Source organism: Heterodontus francisci, chromosome 2, assembly GCF_036365525.1.
Source record: "Heterodontus francisci isolate sHetFra1 chromosome 2, sHetFra1.hap1, whole genome shotgun sequence".
NCBI lineage: Eukaryota > Metazoa > Chordata > Chondrichthyes > Heterodontiformes > Heterodontidae > Heterodontus > Heterodontus francisci.
This window is the reverse complement of record NC_090372.1, coordinates 122,824,978-122,848,051: the sequence shown is the minus strand read 5'-3', so window position 1 is coordinate 122,848,051 and position 23,074 is coordinate 122,824,978. Positions and strand designations below refer to the sequence as shown.

At 42.0% G+C, this 23,074-nt stretch overlaps 1 protein-coding gene across 1 annotated transcript in view; it reads left to right on the top strand.

Annotated features, from left to right (window-relative positions):
• Window positions 1–23,074, top strand: part of poc1bl (POC1 centriolar protein homolog B (Chlamydomonas), like) — a 60,656-nt gene that overhangs the window by 12,006 nt on the left and 25,576 nt on the right. Inside the window, exons 2-5 of the mRNA XM_068010039.1 lie at window positions 13,664–14,097; window positions 16,736–16,905; window positions 21,395–21,584; window positions 21,983–22,168. Coding sequence (XP_067866140.1) covers window positions 13,721–14,097; window positions 16,736–16,905; window positions 21,395–21,584; window positions 21,983–22,168 — 923 coding nt within the window. The 5' untranslated portion in view covers window positions 13,664–13,720. The remainder of the gene's footprint in view (window positions 1–13,663; window positions 14,098–16,735; window positions 16,906–21,394; window positions 21,585–21,982; window positions 22,169–23,074) is intronic.

Genomic DNA, 23,074 nt, shown 5'->3' with positions numbered 1-23,074 from the left:
TTGTTGGTTGCCTTGCCTGCATGTTTCAGAAGCTGCAGAGATCCCATTGGACTACTTGAAGGGCAAAATAGTTTAACTGGTGTTTTGACCAACATTTGTCCTTCAACTATCCCATCCGAGAACAGATTAGCTGATCATTAATCTGCCTGTGAACCTTGCTGTCTGCAGAACAGCTGCTGTCGTTGCCTACATCTCCAGAATGACGGCATTTTAAAATTGCTTTGGAATATCCTCAGACGGAGTCATGGAGACATTTACAGCATAGAAGAGGCCATCGGCTTCATTGAGTTCATGCCAGCTCTCCGTGGAGCAGCCAGTCATAAGTTACTATATAAATGTAAATTCTTTCTTGGTTGGAAGGACCCCATCTCCGATCTCGTCACCACCTTTTTAATGGAATATCTTTCCCGGAGAAACTTGATGACCAAAGATTTATGTATATCATTTAATTATGCAACTAGTAATCTATATTTATCCTCTGATCTGGATTTTTACTACTTTTTCCTCTTGTTCAGTGCATACATATTGACATCTAATTGAAAATGCAACACTTTTTAAAAAATTTTATTTAGAGATACAGCACTGAAACAGGCCCTTCGGCCCACCGAGTCTGTGCTGACCATCAGCCACCCATTTATACTAATCCTACACTAATCCCATATTCCTACCACATCCCCACCTACCTATACTAGGGGCAATTTATAATGGCCAATTTACCTATTAACTGTGATTTTGTTTTGAAGTGATCCTATCTGAAACTGCATACAAAACTTAAAATACACACAAAGGTAGACCATTTACTCAAAGTTGCTGCGAGATATTCTCCTGCCCCTGAACCTGCCAGCATTGCTGCCTCTTTAACGTTTATCAGACTGAGATGAGAGTGTTCGATCCTGTGGCAGTAAAGCATAAGTTAATAATTAATGCTCACAACATCTTCCACTTCTACATTATTCAAACACTATAATTATAAATAGTAACTACTGACTAAAAGGTAACTTGTTGATGTGAACCGTGCAGTGATACCTTCTTGTATATAGTACATGTGATTAACCTGTGAGCTAGCACAAGATGAGGATTCATATTTCTAAAGATGGTTGTTGAGATTAGTCATCGTATGTGCGTGTGTACCTTTTTAATAAAAGTTCTATGTCGTAAATAAGTGTCAGTTTTCTTCCTTACTGGCTACATGTTTGTCTTTTTTCTTTGCCATTAATAAATCATTCTAGTTAATTTAAATTTTTTTCTGCATTCACATTCTACCAAAAACTATGATTCAAACACCCTATGAATTCTTCAACCACCTCTTTATGTTGTGAATTTTATTTTTAATGGATATAAACACCTTTTTATATTAAATAAAGTTGCTCATCAAATGGTTTTAACAGCCCTCTTGGCCCCTTTCACCAATGGCATTATCCAGCCCTTAGATTTTCAGAGTATCCATACCATGGGCACAGCTGCATTTCTCTTCTCACTCTTCAATCCAGAGGCCTGATACAAGCTAGCCAAAAGTACTTATTCACAAGACACATTATATTGGAAAATATTACAATCTCCAGGATCCACAGTGTGACACACACTCATTATTTCTATGATTAATATTTAGCAGCTTTCCATTTGGATGGAACGTGGTTTCCTTCATCCTAGAATTTATTGCATCAATATAGACCATTCAGCCCACTGGTCTTTGCTGTTGTTCATGCTCCACACAAGCCACCACCCCAATCTACTTCATCAAACCCTATCTACAATAAACCAATGATGTTGATATTTTCCTGATCAGATGTGTTTTTTTTTCTGACTAACAGAATTTTAATTTCACAGATCTCTTAACTTAGTAACTTTAAGAGGCTCATTTTTGTTTAATTATTCAGTCGTATCGCTGCTATTTATTCCTCTTAACTACATTTATTAGTTTGAATAAAGAAACATGCATATTGTGAAATGTATTTTGCAACTTGAAAAAATTCTGGAACAAGCTTTTTTATAAAACGTACTGAGATACTCTGTCATCAACCTTCGCAGAAAAATATTGCCAGTAGCAGTTGGAACCCCTAAGGCGGTCATGTCACCTCTGGCATGTTTCTGGCAGGTCCTGCAGCCATACTGGTGCCAAACGTCGTGCTCTGCACTCCTTTGGACCTCACTAGGAAGGCCGAGAGGGGGGTTTTGACACTTGGGCAACTCACAACCTCCATACATTCCGACCAGGCATGCGCCATGGAGAGGTCACTCCATAGTCACCTCACAGCGACCAAAACAACATGGAAGGTAGCAGTTACGGGTTACAAGTCCAGCTCAATTGGCATAGAGATTGGGTGCCACGGGTTGTCTTTATCAGCGGGAGAGGTCCTCGCATCTCACTGGACAGCTACCGCCTGCCTCAAACCAGACAGCCCCCGGTCAGAAAGGTTCTGTCCCGCCACAGTCCACCTGCATCAATGGGTGCTTGGAGCTCGGCGTCATTGCCCGACAAGTGGACCGGAACACCGCACTAAACAGCGTGACAAAAAAAGGAAAGAAGGTACCAGCCCTTCGTTTTGCAAGCTGGAATGCCAGAACTGTGTCCTGGCCTGTCGGAAGACCTTGCACAAATTAACGACTCTCGGAAGACCGCCATCATCAACAACAAGCTCAACAGACTCGATGTCGACATTGCAGCACTTCAGGAGACACGCCTCCTTGTGATCGGATCTCTAAGAGAGCAAGACTACACCTTCTGGCAGGGTAGGGATCCTGAAGAACCAAGACAGCATGGAGTGGGCTTCGCTATCAGAAACTCATTGCTCAGCATGATAGAGCCACCTTCAAATGGCTCAGAACGCATATTGTCCATCCGACTGCTCACCGCCTCTGGTCCAGTACACCTACTCAGTATCTATGCTCCAACACTCTGCTCCTCACCTCAAGTTAAAGACCAGTTCTACATTGAACTCCATAATATTATTAGTAGCATTCCTAATACCGAACATTTGTTCCTGCTGGAGGACTTTAACGCCAGGGTTGGGGCTGACCATGACTCATGGCCCTCCTGCCTTGGGTGCTATGGCATTGGAAGGATGAATGAGAATGGACAGAGACTGCTGGAGTTGTGTACCTGTCACAACCTCTGCATCACCAACTCGTTCTTTCATACTGAACCCTGTCACCAGGTTTCATGGAGACTCCCAAGATCACATTGGCACCAGCTGGACCTCATCGTCACAAGGCGAGCCTCTATAAACAGTGTCCAAATCACACGCAGCTTCCACAGTGCGGACTGCGACACCGACTGCTCCCTGGTGTGCAGCAAAGTTAGACTCAAACCAAAGAAGCTACATCACTCCAAGCAGAAGGGCCGCCCGCGCATCAACACTAACAGAATTTCTTATCCACAGCTGTTACTTAAGTTTCTAAATTCACTTGGAAAAGCCCTTCAAAACACTCCTACAGGGGATGCAGAGACCAAGCGGGCCCACATCAGAGACGCCATCTATGACTCTGCAATGACCACCTTTGGCAAATGTGAGAAGCAGAATGCAGACTGGTTTCAGTCTCACTTTGAAGAGCTGGAACCTACTATAGCCACTAAGCGCACTACACTGTTGAACTACAAGAAAGCCCCCAACGAGTTAACATCCGTAGCACTTAAAGTAGCCAGAAGCACTGCACGAAGAACAGCCAGGCGCTGTGCAAATGACTACTGGCAACACCTAAACCGTCGTATGCAGCTTGCCTCTGACACCGAAAACATCAGAAGAATGTATGATGGCATTGAGAGCGATTCTGGGCCAACCATCAAGAAGATCGCCCCCCTCATGTCTAAATCAGGGGAAACTATCACTGACCAACGCAAGCAAATGGACTGCTGGGTGGAGCACTACCGAGAACTGTACTCCAGGGAAAATATTGTCACTGATACTGCCCTCAGTGCAGCCCAGTCTCTGCCAGTCATGGATGAGCTGGACGAACAGCTAAAAAAATCGGAACTCAGTGATGCCATTGATTCTCTAGCCAGTGGAAAAGCCCCTGGAAAGGATGGCATTACCCCTGAAATAATCAAGAGTGCCAAGCCTGCTATACTCTCAGCACTCCATGAACTGCTATGCCTGTGCTGGGATGAGGGAGCAGTACCACAGGCCATGCGCGATGCCAATATTATCACCCTCTATAAGAACAAGGGTGACCGCGGTGACTGCAACAACTACCGTGGAATCTCCCTGTTCTGCATAGTGGGGAAAGTCTTCGCTCGAGTCGTTTTGAACAGACTCCAGAAGCTGGCTGAGCGTGTCTACCCTGAGGCACAGTGCGGCTTTCGAGCAGAGGGATCCAGCATTGACATGCTATTCTCCCTTCGCCAACTACTGGAGAAATGCCGCGAACAACAGTCGCCCCTCTAAGCTGCTTTCGTAGATCTCACCAAAGCCTTTGACCTTGTCAGCAGACGTCTCTTCAGACTAATAGCAACGATCGGATGTCCACCAAAGCTAATAAGTATCATCACCTCATTCCATGACAATATGAAAGGCGCAATTCAGCCTCATCAGACCCCTTTCCTACCCCGAGTGGCATGAAACAGGGCTGTGTTCTCGCACCTACACTGTTTGGGATCTTTTTCTCACTGCTGCTGTCGCATGCGTTCAAGTCTTCAGAAGAAGGAATTTTCCTCCACACAAGATCAGATGGCAGGTTGTTCAACCTTGCCTGCCTTAGAGCAAAGACCAAAGTACGGAAAGCCCTCATTAGGGAACTCTTTGCTGACGATCCTGCATTAACATCCCACACAGAAGAGTGTCAATGAGTCTCTGCAGACAGGATTGTGGCTGCCTGCAACAAATTTGGCCTAACCATCAACCTCAAGAAAACAAACATCATGAGACAGGACATCAGAAATGCTCCATCCATCAATATCGGCGACGACGCTCTGGAAGTGGCTCAAGAGTTCACCTACCTAGGCTCAACTATCACCAGTAACCTGTCAATGCAGAAATCAACAAGCGCATGGGAAAGGCATCTGCTGCTATGTCCAGACTGGCCAAGAGCGTGTGGGGAAAATGGTGCACTGACACGGAACACAAAAGTCCGAGTATTTCAAGCTTGTATCCTCAGTACCTTGCTCGACGGCAGCGAGGCCTGGACAACATATGTCAACCAAGAGCGACGTCTCAACTCATTCCATCTTCGCTGCCTCTGGAGAATCCTTGGCATCAGGTGGCAGGACTGTATCTCCAACGCAGAAGTCCTCGAGGCGGCCAACATCCCCAGCATATACTGAGCCAGCAGCGATTGAGATGTCTTGGCCATGTGAGTTGCATGGAAGATGGCAGGGTCCCAAAGGACGCATTGTACAATGAACTCGTCACTGGTATCAGACCCACCGGCCGGCCATGTCCCCGCTTTAAAGACGTCTGCAAACGTGACGTGAAGTCCTGTGACATTGACCCAAGTCTGGGAGTCAATTGCCAGTGATCGCCAGAGCTGGCAGACAGCCATAAAGGCTGGGCTAAAGAGTGGCGAGTCAAAGAGACTTAGCAGTTGGCAGGAAAAAAGACAGAAGTGCAAGGAGAGAGCCAACTGTGTAACAGCCCCGACAACCAATTTTATCTGCAGAGCCGGTGGAAGAGTCTGTCAGTCTAGAATTGGCCTTTATAGCCACTCCAGGCGCTGCTCCACAAACCACTGACCACCTCTAGGCGCTCACCCATTGCTCTCAAGTCAAGGAGGCCAAAGAGGAAGAAGCAGTTGGAAAGCTGATCAGTAAAACTGAAAAGTTTACTATGTTTGGAGGCTATTTAGCTGTCTAGCTCATCCTTCCATAGATGCAGATGCCACACTGCTTCCCTGATCACGACATCTAACTGTTTGTTGGTGGAAAATTGCAACAAGTTACTGTTTTGCTTTAATGCTTGTGTCTGTATGAGAATGTAGAAGAATATAGTAAAGCTTAAATAATTTATAAATAAAGTGATTAATTCTGACCATTTCACAGTAAATAATTAACAGATATTGAAGGCTACTAACCTAAATGGGCTAACATTGTAATATTGTACGAAAGGTGAAATTAAGTTTGGCACTAAAGTAGCAATTTTAGTACTCTCAGCAATTTTTCATGCATGCAGACAATTCCATTATAATTAAGGTAGTCTTTTTATCAGCTTTGAAATGAGACCATTATTGTTTTCCCCTCACACCTAATGCTCTATTTCCAGTGTTATGACTGAGGAGGGAGGAGTGCACTGTTAATTCAGTCCCACTTCTCCACAGGTCACAGCATATCAATAAATTTTCCCACTTACCGAAACAGCCAATTAGATAATCTGTTTGTCCCCAAAATAAAGCACACCAATCCGGTTTCTTTAATAAACAGCAAAATTAATTGTTTATTATTAAAACCACATATTAACTAATAATGAAGTAAATATAAATACGAATAGAGATATTAAAGCTCATTTTTTCCCTAGCCCTCATGCACATACATCCAAAAACTGGTTAAGTGGGAAAAATGGCATTTTGGTTTACAGCTGTTTCAAAGGAAGAAAAAGAAAACTTAGACTGCAATGATCTGGAAGGAAGTTCTCTGATTTAGTGAGATGTCCCAAAGTTGAATAGTTGGATGCTACTGCAAGTCTTTCCAGGAGAGGTTGCTGAACAGTCTGTGTTGGGTAGGCATTCAAAGAAATTCAATTGCAGACGGCTTCACATAGATCACAATGATTTTGACGTGAATATAGGAGGTATGATCAGTAAGTTCACTCAGAAGGTGGTTGGAATCTGGAACACACTGCCTGAAGAGGTGGTAGAGGCAGGAACCATCACAACATTTAAGAAGTATTTAGATGAGCACTTGAAATGCCATAGCATACAGAGCTATGGGCCAAGTACTGGAAAATGGGATTAGGGTAGTTAGGTGCTTGATGGCCGGCAGAGACATGATGCGCCGAAGGGCCTGTTTCTATGTTGTATAACTCTATGACTCCATCTTCCATCAGGGGTGTAGCAACAGGTGTCAGTTCTCACATTCTATGCAAAAGTCCTTTTTTAAAGATGCAAGGTTTCGGCAAATTCAGGGTTTCTTCCAAAATGCAGCAGGCAACAGTACCACTTCATAGAAACTTTTTCTTTTCAAGAGCAAAGATTCTTTACAGAGGTAATACTTTTCTGGTTCTTTTTTTCTGATCTCCTGACAGGTCCAAATCAAATTCAAATTGCCTGCTTTAGTCCAAACCCTTTTAAACAGTTCAAAATGAAACCAAAACCTTCCAGAAACAAGTCACATGCCAAGTCATAAATTCTCCCTTGTCACACAAAGGGTACCTCTTGGGTCAAACCCCCTGCTGGTTTCCTTGAAATTGCCTGGTTTCCAATATTTGTTTACTGGTCAAAACCAGGAACCTCTCTTGTTGACCCTGCCTTCTTTCCAAAAGCACCCATAAAGTTCAGCTATCTCCTGATGTCTCAATGTCCACTGAAATCCTATTCAGTTTTTTAAAAATATAGATTCTCAAATTTTAACATAAACAAATGGACTCTAGTAACACCAGTAACTGGTGCTAACCAGTATGAAAATTATTTTTCAGTGGTTTGGAAGTTGCTGCTCCTTATCACTTTACTGTTTAGTCCCAAGAACATGCACTAAATCAGTTATAACTTCTAACTAGAATATGTGAGCAATCACTTTTGTAAATATGTATGACTGAGTACAGTGGATCTCTTCTACTTTGAGTGAATATCACTAAATATTTTAACTAATAAGGTGTATTAATTCAGAGCTAGTTAATACAAACTATGACAACTTTATTTTTTTCAGCACTAAATTGCTCATTTCCCATGCTATTTACATGGCTTAATTTCAATGACTGGATCATTAAACACACAACAAAAGTAAATCATCAGGAACAGACTGCCATTCAGCTCAGCCAGTAAAAGTGTGGTCTGTAACACAGTAACAAAATAAAACCAACTTCTTTGCCCAAAGTCTGTTAGTTATGCTGTAACAGCTTCCCATATTTCTGTGAGAGTTAGAAGCAGGGCAGTCACCCTGCTCCCATGCTGCAACTAGAGTTAATGTAAACTGTAGTACTCATGGATCCTTATTACAACTAACAAAGCAACGCTGTTCCCCAGCAGCCCGACATAGGTGCATCTTTTTAAAACCCTCCTATAGTGCTGTTCAAAACAAAAGGCACAAAATAGGATTTTAAGAAAATTAAGTTTGTTGTACGATATATTTCACTTCATCTCTTTCTTACCTTCTACATCTATTATGGGTGTTTTTGCTCTTAGAGTTTTTTAATGTCTTTTGTCTTTCTTTGCTATTCACAATGTAGCAAAATCAAGATTTTATCTGTAGCCAGTTCTTCAGTTCTATATAGATAGATGTAGAAGGTCCAGCAAAACAGGGCATCAGAAGTAAATATGAAATCACAGCAGCAATATTTTTTCACTTTCAGGACACTTTTCCCACAGGAATCTTGTACCTTAAATGTTACATTTAAACAGAAAGGAATGAATTTATAAATGGCTGCTTTTTCTGCTTCTGCATTCAAAAATCCGCAATTTTCCAACCAGTGAAGTGAAAACCCTGGCTGTTAAGTGCAGCAATGTAATTATTGTTCTCCTTGCCTAAAAATTTAATTACTTTTCTGCCAATTTTTTTTTTAAAAAGGCTAAAAGCAAAACTAAAATCCCAGTTCAGTCAAGGTGCAATGTTGTTTTCAGAGTTAGTCATTGGGCAGGATTTTCCCTGCAGGTTTCTGAACCCCACTGTCTGGCTGAAATGTGAGTCAGAAGCCTGCACTGTGTGTGAAGCAATCTCTCTGTGATTTTCTTTTCTGGGGTAGCCAATTAATGGCCAGAGGGCAGGCTTGCCATCCAGTTAAGGACTGTAGGCAAGCTCTTGAAGCTGAGGGCCAATTAGAGGCCTTCCAGCTTGAAAGGAGCAACACTGCAACGGAAAGTAAGTAAGGGAGAGGGCGCTTTAAGATGGAGGTGCCCTTTTTCCAAATTTTTAAAATTTAAATTAAAAATGGTTTTTGCAGCCAGGGAGGCCACTTCCAGGCACCTAAACTGGCCCCTGCCAACTGTGGGAACCTGGAGGCCGAATGGAAAATCCCAGTCAACCTCCTTTTAATTGGCCTTACATAGTTCTTAATGGGCCATGTTGGCTACCTGGCATGTGTGGGCAGATATCCCTGCCACTCCCTGCATCCACCTTTGGTAAAATGGCCCGGAGGCTGGATGGAGCCAGGGAACTGCCACGCCATCTAGCAGGGCTATTTTTAGCTCTTGCCCACCTCCATTCCTAGTGAGGGTTCAAATTCTTATGCATAGAATCAATAGTACAATACAGAAGGAGGCCATTCAGCCCATCATTCCTCTGCCAGCTCTTTGGAAGAGCTATTCAATTAATCCCACTCCCTTGTTCTTTTGGTGTAGCCTTGTAATTTTTTTTCCTTCAAGTATTTATCCAATTCTCTTTTGAAAGTTACTACTGGGTGTGCTTTCCCCACCCTTTCAGGTAGTGCATTCCAGATTATCATAACTCATTTAAAAAAAACTTTCCTCGTGTTGTCTCTGGTGCTTTTGCCAAGCACCTTAAATCTGTGTCCTCTGCTTAACAACCATTCTGCCACTGGAAACATATAAGGAGAAACTATCAAAACCAATCATCATTTTGAACACATCTATCAAATCTCGTAACCTTCTCTGCTCGAAGGAGAACAACCCCAGCTTTTCCACAATCTCTCTGCATAACTGAAGCCCCTCAGCCCTGCTACCATTTCAGCAAATCTCTTCTGCACCCTCTCCAAGGTCCTGATATCCTTCCTAAAGTATTGTGGCCCCAGATTTGAACACAGTTCTCCAGCTGAGGACTAATCAGTGTTTTATAAAGCTTTAGCATAACTTCCTTGCTTTTGTATTCTTTTAATAAAGCGAAGGATTCCATATGCTTATTCAACAGCCTTCTCAACTTATCTCGTCACCTTCGAAGATTTGTGAACATACAGTCCCTAGATCTCCCTGTTCCTGCAGCCCCTTAAAATTATGCCATTTAGTTTACATTGCCACTCTTCATTCTTCCTACCAAGATGTATCACTTTACACTTTTCTCAGTTAAATTTCATTTGCCATCATTCTGCCCACTTCACTAGCCTATGTCTTCCAGAAATCTGTTACTATTCAATATCACTGAATACTACGTTTCCAAGTTTCGTATCATCTGCAAAATTTGAAATTATACCTTGTATACACAAGTCTGGGTCATTAATGTATATAAGAAAGAGCCGTATCCCTAATACTGAACCCTGTGGAAACAACACTGCACACGTCCCTCCAGTGTGAAAAACAGTCTTTCACCGCTACTCTCTGAACAAAGAACAGTACAGCACAGGAACAGGCTATTCCAAGCCTGCGCCAATCTTGATGCCTGCCTAAACTAAAACCTTCTGCACTTCCGGGGACCGTATCCCTCTATTCCCATCCTATTCATGTATTTGTCAAGATGCCTCTTAAATGTCGCTATCGTACCTGCTTCCACCACCTCCCCTGGCAGCAGGTCCAGGCACTCACCACCCTCTGTAAAGAACTTGCCTCGCACATCTCCTCAAAACTTTGCCCCTCTCACCTTAAACCTATGTTCCCTAGTAACTGACTCTTCCACCCTGAGAAAAAGCTTCTGACTATCCACTCTGTCCATGCCGCTCATAACTTTGTAAACCTCCACCTCCGTCGTTCCAGTGAAAACAATCCGAGTTTATCCAACCTCTCCTCATAGCTAATGCCCTCCAGACCAGGCAACATCCTGGTAAACCTCTTCTGTACCCTCTCCAAAGCCTCCACTTCCTTCTGGTAGTGTGGCGACCAGAATTGCACGCAATATTCTAAGTGTGGCCTAACTAAAGTTCTGTACAGCTGCAGCATGACTTGACTATTTTTATACTCTATGCCCCGACCGATGAAGGCAAGCATGCCGTATGCCTTCTTGACTACCTTATCCACCTGCGTTGCCACTTTCAGTGACCTGTGGACCTGTACGCCCAGATCTCTCTGCCTGTCAATACTCCGAAGGGTTCTGCCATTTACTGTATACTTCCCACCTGCATTAGACCTTCCTCTGCTTTATGTCCCTTAGTTAATTTTGTATTCATGCTGCTGTTGCCACTTTTAATCCCATGGACTTCAATTTTGCTAACAAATCTATATTGTGGTATTTTTTTCAAGAAGCTTTAGAAAGTCCATATACACATCAACTGCACTACCCTCATCAAACCACTCCGTAACATCATCAAAGAACTCAATCAAGTTTGTGAAACATGATTTTCCTCTAATTCTGGTCTCTTGTGCATCACTGATTTTAATCGCTGCACCATTGCTGGCCACGCCTTCAGTTGCCTAGGTCCCAAGCTCTGGAATACCGTCCTTCCATCTCTCCACCTTGCTTTCCTCCTTTAAGACACTCTTTTAAACCTACCTCTCTGACCAAGCTTTTGGTCATCTAACCTAATATCTCCTTTTGTGACTTGGTGTCATACTTTGTTTTATAATGCTCTTGTAAAGCACCACATTAAAGGTGCTATATGAATATAAGGTGTTGTTAATTTGTCTTTAATAAATCCATACTGGCTTTCATTTATTCGCCCATGCTTTTCCAAATGCCAATTCATTTGTATTGTTTGATTATTGTCTCTCTGCTGCTGACGTTAAGCTGACTGGTCTGTAGTTGCCAGGTTAACCCCCTCCCCTTTTTTAAATTTGGGTATACCATTTGTAATCCTCCAGTTGTACAATTTTTTAAGTCAACTTATTAAAAATAACCTTGCACAATTCTGGTCATGTGGAGGTTTGGGGATGTACAGGTTTGTTGGAGAGTGGGTGACATTGTATGGGTTAAGGGTTTGAGGGACTTCTCAACTTCTTGAGGGAATGCCAATGCACTTATCTTGGCCCTGTGGTCACTCTTGTCTCTTGGGACTTTATCTGATGGGACCAGAGTCATGAGGAAGACTAGAAGATGCTCAATTGTATGCAGCCGCTGTCCATAGCTCCATCTGTCATTCCTTTGGAGAAATTGGTTGAATTTCTGAAGTTTGTGCTGTGTTGTTTTGTTTTAGAGACCTTATGAAATGTAGCAACAATGATTTGTGCTTGTATGGTGCCTTTCACATAGCTAAGTGTCCTAAAGTGTTTCACAAGAGGAGTGTGGAAAATTGGAATTGGGTTAAAGTTTTGGGGAGGAATTGAAAGCATAGTTGAAGAGTTAGACTTTGTAGGTGTGCGAGGTATAGTGAGGCAGCAGAGCTTGGGAAAAGAGTTCCAAAGTGCAGGGTCGAAATGGGCAAAAGCTCTGCCATCAACTTTGGGACAAAGGGCAAAGAATAAGGCTATGTGCAGTAGATTAGACTTCGAAAAATGGAGTGTGCAAGCTAGGATGAAGCTGCAAGGATATGTGGAATGAGCCATAGAACAATTTTTAAAATTAAGATGAGGATTTTGAAATTGGAGAGTGGAGAATCAGTCGAGGTTGGAGATGATGGACGTGATTGGTGAACATGTGCAGTATCAGATAGGATACAGGTGGCAGAGTTCTAGATGAGTTGTTGTAAAATGGAGCTTTGGAAAAAATCAAGCTTGGATGTGAAAAAGAAATGCATGAGGATTTCAGTGGCAATACAGATGAGTTGGAGATGAACACTGGCAATAGTATGGAGGATCTTTGATGTTTATGGACTGGTTGAACATGTTTAAGCAGGAAATAAAAATTAAAGTTGAACTTTGTCAATGCCTGGATAAGTTGTGAAAATATGGACTCCAATTATTTTGTTTTAAGTTAGCATAAGAGCCCTGTGCTTAATTGAATTCAAATTTCTTGATCTGCCGTGGTGGGATTGCAACCCATGTCCCTAGAGCATTAGCCTGGGCCTCTGTTACTAGCCCAGTGATATTATCACTACGCCACCACCTTCCCCTTTGATGCATGGGAGCACAACCACCTGCAAGTTCCCCTCCAAGTCACACACCATCCTGACTTGGAACTATATCAACCGTTCCTTCATTGTCACTGGGTCAAAATCCTTTAACTCCCTTCCTGTCAGCACTGTTGATGTACCCACACCCCAAAGAAGGCAGCTCACCTCCACCTTCACAAGGGCAGTTAGTGATGGGCGATAAATGCTGGCCTAGCCAGCGACGCCCACGTCCCATGAATGAATTTTTAAAAAATTAAGTTGTTCTGAAGTGGCTTAACGTAGGTACAGTGTAGTGGCCACAATTTGTTGCCCAGTAAGTTGTTGATCCTTGATTGATGCCAAAAATCTACTTCTTGTTTCTTATGTGGGGGGGAAACTAGCAGCTGAATCACTGGGATCACTTTTTTATTTGGTGGAGATTAGCATTGGCAAAGGCTTGGAAGTGAATTGTTTCTTCTGTTTGAGGAAGCATGTATGAGAGTAACAACCATAAAAAAATTATACATTTAAAAATGAGGCAAGGTGAAGGAGGTAAAAAGGTATAGTGATGAACTAAAGCCCAAATTATCTTGATAATGACCAGATTAGCTTTACTAGGCATCTTTTGACTTGGGAAAATCTAAGGCTGCTGTAGTATTTTGTTCAGTTAGGTTTTTTAAGAAACCTAACAGCCTTTTATGGGCTGTTATCTAACTTCTGTAACTGTCTTCTTACAGAAATTCCAACTACATTCTGTACTTCAGTCTCCACCAGAACAGCATTATTGAAGCACCATGAAGATCACTATGAAACGCAAATGGACCTGGCTTGGGAAGAGCTGTATTCTGATCAGTTTATTGTGGATTACTTATGTCATCATAGAACTGTCAATCTCCACTATTCACAACTCTGCTGGACAGAGCAGTAGTGAGGAGAGGAGGAACAGGGCCTATTCTAAAGATGAGCAAAGTGAGGATCTGTCACGACCAGTATATAAGAAACCTGCTATTGATCTGCGCAGTCCAGGGGAATTGGGTAAGGCTGCGCATTTGCAGCTGAATGCCGATGAGAAAAAGAAAGAAGAGGATAGTATTGAGAGATATGCTATCAACGTTTATGTAAGTGATAAAATATCGCTGCATCGCCACATTCAGGATGAACGGATGCCTGAGTAAGTTTTTTTTAAACTATTGTAGACCATGCTTAATTATCTAAAAGAAATGTGGAAATTGGGTTTAAATTTGTTAGACTCAGCTTTGCTATTTAAAATATTTGCTCTCTGTTCCACTGAAATGAATAGAATATATGCCCATGAATGCAGTCTTAAGGTGGCAATAGTTAGTGATTTAAAAAAAAATTCTTTCATGGACCAGCATTTGTTGCCCATCCCTAATTGCCCTTGAACTGAGTAGCTTGCTCGGCCATTTCAGAGGGCAGTTAAGAGTCAACCACATTGCTGTGGATCTGGAGTCACATGTAGGCCAGACCAGGTAAGGATGGCAGATTTCCTTCCCTAAAGGACATTTGTGAACAGATGGGTTTTTATGACAATCGATAGTTTTATGGCACTATTACTGAGACTAGCTTTTAATTCCAGATTTTTAATTAATTGAATTTAAATTCCACCAGCTATCGTGGTGGGATTTAAAGCTGTGTCCCCAGGGCATTAGCCTGGGCCTGTGGATTACTAGTCCAGTGACATTACCACTATGCCACCGTCTCCCCTAATGTTGTTGACTACCATTCTTCATTGATACAGCAATTAGTGATAAACAACAGATTTAAGTTGTTAAAAAAGGGTAAAAAGTTCCATTTGAAATCAGTCATCAATGAGCTGCTTTCTAGCATTGCCAAGCTTTGTTTATTACAGCTCTGATCTTACATTGTTTCTTTTCTTTCTGCACCCAATCGATTGGAGCCTGTTACAACTCGTTTCCTACAATAAATTTTCTCAACTATATCAAGCACGTGTAACTCTTGCTTAGCACGAGAGATGATTTATCTCCATGTACAATGCATGGCAAAATCATTAAGTGAATTTTTAAAAGAGTGCTTTTTATGATTTCAATATACCTAGCAAAAAAGGTAGATCTTTCTGAAATGTAAATGTAAAACTGCAAATCTTGGAGATCTGAAATCAAAACAAAAAATGCTGAAGAACACAATAAGTCAGTCAGCATCTATAAAGATGTTAGACAGTTCTGAAATTTTAGTTGTGTATCCTCCGTCAGATATCCTTTAGCCAACTTATGAGGAAGAGCTTTTAAAGACTTTTTAACAACTGCCATAAGCGCACAGCCTTGCAATGTGAAGATGTTTCCAACTCTGGATATCATGTACCATGCAGTGCCTTAAACATTACAGTCAAAAAAACAGTTCAGGAAATTGAAAGGTTTCTCACAGTTTGTGGCGGGGGGGTGGGAGAATTCAGCACACTGTAATTGAATGGAGTAAGAACTCTGTGGTAATGGAATTTGTTATTCATTTATAGTGAAACTATAAACATGAAGAATGATGTATTGTGCACCAATGAATAAAAGCTGGTGCCAGAGTTGTAAAGTACTACATCTCTGTGCACTCACTTAATCCATTGAACTGCAGTTTAGTTCTTTCTTAGCACATTGGTACCATGTGTTAGTTTTATTACCACATAATAGTGAGATGGACTTCTTCTGACCTCCTTCCAATCTGATGAGTTCCTAACCTTAGCTGGTATGAGAATTGAGGGAAGGTGGGGATGTGAGAAGGAAATGGGATTAATGTAGGATTGGTATCAATGGGTGGTTGATGGTCGGCGCGGACTGGTTGGGCCGAAGGGCCTGTTTCTGTGCTGTATCTCTCTATGACTCTAGTTCCCTTTTACCACTCCATTCCCTGAGCAAGCCGGCCTGTCAGCAAAGTGATCCTAGCACTGTTCAGTAATGGGTTGCAAGGAAACGTACAAGAGCAGTCAGAGACATCTGATGTAATGGCCTCTGACAACTTACTTCATTCATTTATCTCCCTGCTTGTAGATAAGTATCTCCACTTCAATACATATTTGAGATTGAGAGCTTCCTGCATGAAAAATTGCTGTCCTGAGCCTATTTCTGTACCATTCTGCGTTGCAGTGTGCTGGTATACAAATCTGTTATAGCAGCGGAGTATCATTCAGTTATTTAACCCCTCTTTCCCTACTTCAGCTGTCAAGTAAGGGCATCCTCTCTTTTCTCCACAGTAGTCATGCTTGATGTTGAAGATTGAAATGTCCATATTTTTTAATCCTTGATTGTAAATATCTAAATCTGCTGTAATAAAAACAAACTGGGAGATTTCTGGCTACTTCTGCAGTGCAGTAACTCTTAAATTTGGACTTTAAGTGAAAGTATTCCATGAATCAACACTAAAATGGTGTTTTAACAACCTCCTGGTTGGTTTTGAGAGCTTTTCTCTTAAAGGTATTTAAAGTTACTAGAATGTTCTTGATCATGGGGCGGCGCAGTGGTTAGCACCGCAGCCTCACAGCTCCAGGGACCCGGGTTCGATTCCGGGTACTGCCTGTGTCTGCGTGGGTTTTCTCCGGGTGCTCCGGTTTCCTCCCACAAGCCAAAAGACTTGCAGGTTGATAGGTAAATTGGCCATTATAAATTGTCACTAGTATAGGTAGGTGGTAGGGAAATATAGGGATGTTTGGTAGGAATATGGGATTAGTGTAGGAGTAGTATAAATGGGTGGTTGATGTTCGGCACAGACTCCGTGGGCCGAAGGGCCTGTTTCAGTGCTGTATCTCTAATCTAATCTAATCATGCTAATATTCTGCTTCATTTCAGATGCAGAGCAAAACAATTCAATTATAGGAAACTTCCTACCACTTCTGTAGTCATTGCGTTTTATAATGAGGCCTGGTCTACACTTCTCCGCACAATTCACAGTGTACTGGAAACGTCTCCTGCTGTTCTTCTTAAAGAACTCATTCTGGTCGATGACTACAGTGATCGAAGTAAGGAAGTTAATTATTTTTACTGTATTGAGAGCTTTGTCATATTTTCAGACCAAAATGATCACATGGCAAAAGTATATACTTCATGAAACTCGAATTCTGAGTTGCTGTCTCTTCATTTTGGGAGAGTAATTACCATTTCTTTTGAAATGCGCTTTCCTAATAAATCAGTATAAAAATGTTACTGTATCCTTTGGTATTGTGCTGTATTGATGAGGAAAATCTGTACTGAGGTAGTTAGTCACAGTGAGGGCAGCAATAACCTTCAATACCTTGCGTTAATTTAGGACAAAACAGGCTAGGTTTCCACCATTGTTTGTTATCCAGTGACTCGTGATGAAAAGTATCTGCAGATTAGATAAGGATAATATGACTCTTCTCCACACCCATGGTTGAATAGTCTCTCTCTTCCCATACTTAGGCTTCTGTATGATGGGTGCTAGAGTGCATGGAGCTCTAACTACCATGAGCCTTCAGGAGAAAAACTTTGTTGAGATGGCTGAGCATTTTGCTTTGCTCACTGTTTGTTTACTAGTGAACATCATTCGCTATGACACACTTCGAGATTGGGAAGGTTTATTAGTTGTAAGCTATTTCAGGTGATAAATGGACAGATTGAGGGTGGGGTGGACATAGTAGGGGGTGTAGTGCAAGGAAAAACCTCTAATGGGGGAAAAACACAACTCTTTACTTTTTAAAAATAAGAATTAAATTGAAAGAGAAAATGATTAAGGAAAATATGATGTTTTGACAGAACATACATTTTGGTAATTTTCCCCATTTTCTTTGCACTGTTTTTCCTGCTCTATATCTCCTATTTTGCCACCTGACCCCTCCTCCTGAAAATGACATGTTGAGCAACAAATTCCAGCAGCCCTTGATACTACCCCAGTTGGTTGTTCATGTGCAAACTTGAATGTTGAGTGTTGACTGTAGTGGTCATGATAGCCAATCCCTGTCTTCATTTGGTGTTCAAATAGCACATTTTCAACATTGGAGATCAGAAGCAGGAACCTTGTCTAGTGTGTGTTTATTCCATTTATCTCGTGAAGTAGAGGAGGAGGTGGCGTAGTGGTAATGTCACTGGACTAGTAATCCAGAACCCAGGCTAATGCTCTGGGGTCATGGTTTCAAATCACACCACGGCAGATGGTGAAATTTGAATTCAGTTAATAAAAAAATCTGGAATTAAACGCGAGTATAATTGTGACCATGAAACCATTGTCGATGGTCGTAAAAACCCATCTGGTTCACTAATGTCCTTTGGGGAAGAAAATCTGCCGTCCTTACCTGGTCTGGCCGATATGTGACTCCAGACCCACAGCAATGTGGTTGGCTCTTAAATGCCCTCTGAAATGGCCTAGGAAGCCACTCAGTTCAAGGACAATTAGGGATGGGCAATAAATGCTGGCGAAGCCCACATCCCACAACTAAATAAAAAAAATAATCTCAGGGATGCTGAATACAGCTTGTAGCAATGCACTGATACCCCAGTACAGATTTACTTTCCTTTTTACAGGGAGAGTGAAGGAGTAAGTGACCATACACTTGTTTGGAAAAGAGAGAGTCACTTATTTACAGTACCAATTATTTACATAGATTACATGAACATACGAATTAGGAGCAGAAGTAGGCCATTCGGTCCCCCGAGCCTGCTCCGCCATTCAATAAGATCGTGGCTGATCTGTTTGTGTTTCGAATTCCACACTCCCATCTATATAGGTATAAATATAAAAAATACCCCAATTACCCTTGATTCCCTTGCCTAACAAGAATCTATCTACCACCACCTTAAATATATTTAATGACCCTGCCTCCACCACCTTCTGAGGTAGAGAGTTCCAAAGTCGCACAACCATCTGAGAGAAAAAATTTCTGCTCATCTCTGTCCTAAAGGGGTGACCCCTAATTTTAAAACAGTGCCCCCTAGTTCTGGACTCACCCACAAGACTCATCCTCTTCACATCCACCTTGTCAAGACCGTTCAGGATCTTTATAGACTTCAATCAAATCTCACCTCACTCTTCTAAACTCCAGTGAAAACAAGCCCAGTCTGTCCAACCTTTCCTCATAAGGCAACCTGCTCATTCCAGGTATCAATCTAGTAAGCCTCTTCTGAACTGCCTCCAACGCATTTACATCCTTCCATAAATAAGGAGACCAAAACTGCACACAGTATTCGAGATGTGGTCTCACCAATGTCCTATATAACTGAAGCATAACATCCTTACTTTTATTTTCAATTCCTCTCGTAATAAAGGATAGCATTCCATGAGCCTTCTTTATTCCAAATATATGCAAACTAACTTTTTGTGGCTCATGCACTAGAACACCTAGATCCCTCTGCACTTTGGAATTTCGCAATCGTTGTCCGTTTAAGTAATACTCTGCTTTTTTTATTCTTCCTGCCAAAGTGAACAACTTCACATTTTCCCATATTATACTCCATCTGCCATATTTTTGCCCACTCACTCAACCTATCTATATCGGTCTGCAACCTCCTAATGTCCTCTTCACAACTTACTTTCCTACTTATCTTTGTGTCATCTGCAAATTTAGCTACCATGCCATCACTCCCCTCATCTAAGTCATTGATATAAATTGTAAAAAGTTGAGGCCCCAGCACAGAAACGTGCTGGCGTTTATGTTCCACTCGTGCCTCTTCCCAGCCTTCCTTATTGTCCTCTATAAGCATATTACCTTCTCTTATATGCTTATCTAGCTTCCTTTTAAATGCATCTATACTGTTCGCCTCATTGACTCACTGTGATGGCGAATTCCACATTCTCACCACTCTATAGACAAAGAAGTTTAATCTGAATCCTCTATTTGATTTCTTGGTGGCTATCCCATATGGCCTCTAGTTCTGTTCTTCCCCATAGGTGGAAATACAGTCTCTATGTCTACTCTGTCAAAACATTTCATAATTATAAGAACCTCTATAAGACAACCCTCAGCCTTCATGTGATATAAAAAAAAAACGGCTGAAGGCACTGGATACAGCAAAGGCTATGGGGATTGACAACATCCCAGCATAGTACTTGTGACTTGAAGACTTGTGCACCCTTAGCCAAGCTGTTGCAGTTCAGCTACAACACTGGCATCTATCCGGCAATGTAAAAAAATTGCCCAGATATGTCTTGCCCACAAAAAGCATGACCAATCCAATCCAGCCAATCACCGTTCCATCAATTCACATTCAGTTATCAGAAAAGTGACGGAAGGTGTAGTCAACAGTACTACCAAGCAGCACATACTGAGCAACAAGCTGCTCACCGATGCTCAGGTTGGGTTCCACCAGGGCTGCTTAGCTACAGGCCTCATTACAGCCTTGGTCCAAACATGGATAAAAGAGCTGAATTCCGGAAGTGAGGTGAGAGAGAATGCCATTAACATCAAGGCTGCATTTGACTGAGTGTGGCATCAAGGAGCCCTAGCAAAATTGAAGTTACTGAGAATTGGGGGAGAAGAGCTTTCCACTGGTTGGAGCTATAACTAGCACAAAGGAAGATGGTTGTAGTTATTGGAAACCAATCATCTTGCTGCTGGAATTCCTCAGAGTAGTGTTCTACTCCTAACCATCTTCAGCTGCTTACTCAACGGCTGTCTCCAACACGAGTGAATTTAACCATTGTTAAATGCTCTGGTTACAAGAGCAGACCAAAGGCAGTGAATTCTGCAACGAGTAACTCCTCTCCTGACCTGCTAAAGCCTGTCCACCATCTACAAGGCTGGATAAATGCAGCTCCAACAGCACTCAAGAAGCTCAACACCATCCAAGACAAAGCAGCCTGCTTCACTGGCACCCTATCCACCACCTGAAACATTCGGCACAGTGACGGCAGTGTGTGCCATCCACAAGATACACTGCAGCAACTCGCCAAGGCTCCATCGAAGCACCTTCCAAACCCGCGATCTCTACCACCTAGAAGGACAAGGGCAGCAGATGCTTGGGAACACCACCACCTGCAAGTTTCCCTCCAAGTCACACACCATCTTGACTTGGAACTATATCACTGTTCCTTCACTATCACTGGGCCAAAATCCTGGAATTCCCTTCCTAACAACACTGTGGGTGTACCTACACCATGTGGACTGCAGCGGTTCAAGAAGGCGGCTCACCATCACCTTTACAAAGGCAATTAGGGATGGGCAATAAATACTGGCCTTTCCAGCGAAGTTCACATTCCGTGAATGAATTTTAAAAATTGTAGAATTATCCTGCTTTCTAAACACCATTCTAAATTTTTTTATGGTCATCTCTTAAAGAGCTTAATGTATTGCCAACATCTCATAACTTGAATATAAATTGCTAACTTTGTGTGTAAACATCACAGGAATGATTTAGTCACCAATTCTCTGGTTACTAATATTCATATACGGAATAATTGCTTTACTGTTGTAGCCTGATATGAAACTCTGCTCTGTACTGACCTGAAAGTAATCAAAATACATATATGATAATGTCATAAATTGTTGACTATTTTAGTTTATCTCAAGTCCCAACTGGAGCAGTATATCAGTGAGCTTCAGCGAGTGCGTCTCATTCGAACCAAGAAGAGAGAGGGACTGGTACGGGCCCGTTTGATTGGTGCTACTTTCTCTACTGGAGATGTGCTCACATTTCTGGATTGTCACTGTGAGTGTGTCCCTGGCTGGTTGGAGCCACTGTTGGAGAGGTAAGATTATGTATATCCCTGCTAGTGTTGGTACCTGCCAACCGGGGCCAACCTCACCTAATTTTCACAAGCTGCTTGTGTTGTCTCCTCTTTCTTTCTGTCTTTTTTCCGACATCCCCCCCACCTCGCCCCCCGACCTTACAACATTAAAATACTGGCTATAGAACAATGCTGCCATTCGTGGTAGTTGTGAAAGTTATCTCAATCCACCATTGGTGCATTGACTCTAGCCCATTTCAAACTCCATGGCTGCATAATTCACAACTACCCTGTCATTTCTGGTTTTCTTTGCTGTGACAAAACAGCTGGTAGTAACTACAACCAACAGAAGATGTAAGAACCTGTTTAGATTTATGCCTGTCCCTGTGAATTGTTTATGGAAATCTTTTCATTTCTAGGATTGGTGAAAATGAGACTGCAGTTGTATGCCCAGTTATTGACACTATCGATTGGAACACTTTTGCATTCTACATGCAGACAGGGGAACCGATGATTGGTGGATTTGACTGGCGTCTTACATTCCAGTGGCATGTTGTCCCTGAACATGAAAGACAACGAAGGAAATCAAGAATAGACCCAATTAGGTAAATACATTTTGATCAAAACCTTAGTGGAATATGTTCACTGCAGCGCTGTCCTTAAAACATTCTTTTAAATTAAAGGACTGAAGCATCTGAAATATAAAGGTATGACTTCTTTGTTTAAAAAGCTGCAACTTCAAGATTTACCATATGGAATGTTACTGATTTGTTAGATTAGATTAGATTAGAGATACAGCACTGAAACAGGCCCTTCGGCCCACCGAGTCTGTGCCGAACATCAACCACCCATTTATACTAATCCTACACTAATCCCATCTTCCTACCAAACATCCCCACCTGTCTCTACATTTCCCTACCACCTACCTATACTAGTGACAACTTATAATGGCCAATTTACCTATCAATCTGCAAGTCTTTTGGCTTGTGGGAGGAAACCGGAGCACCCGGAGAAAACCCACGCAGACACAGGGAGAACTTGCAAACTCCACACAGGCAGTACCCGGAATCGAACCCGGGTCCCTGGAGCTGTGAGGCTGCGGTGCTAACCACTGCGCCACTGTGCCGCCATTTTATTCCATTTAGCACTTGTTGATCTATGGTTAAAAATTGCATAAAGTGAAAATCATTAATAACAGGCACTTAAAATGGTAGATATTGCATGTGGATGTGATAGAAATAACCTGTTTGTATGCAACTCCTGGAGCAACTGTGTACAGGAGCTGTCACTAATGCTGCAAAGTATGCCGCTGGGAACCTGTAATTGGAATTTGTTGAGAGAACATAGGCAAGAAATAAGACTCCTTTTCAAATTTTATTTCTGTATAAGATCTATGGTCTAATTTGTTTTAAGAATGTGTATCCTGTTTCTGTGCTGCTGTTTTTATTGACCCATGTTGATGTATTGTTCCATAGGCATTATTCTCCCTCCAGTGCATTGCATAAGTAGCT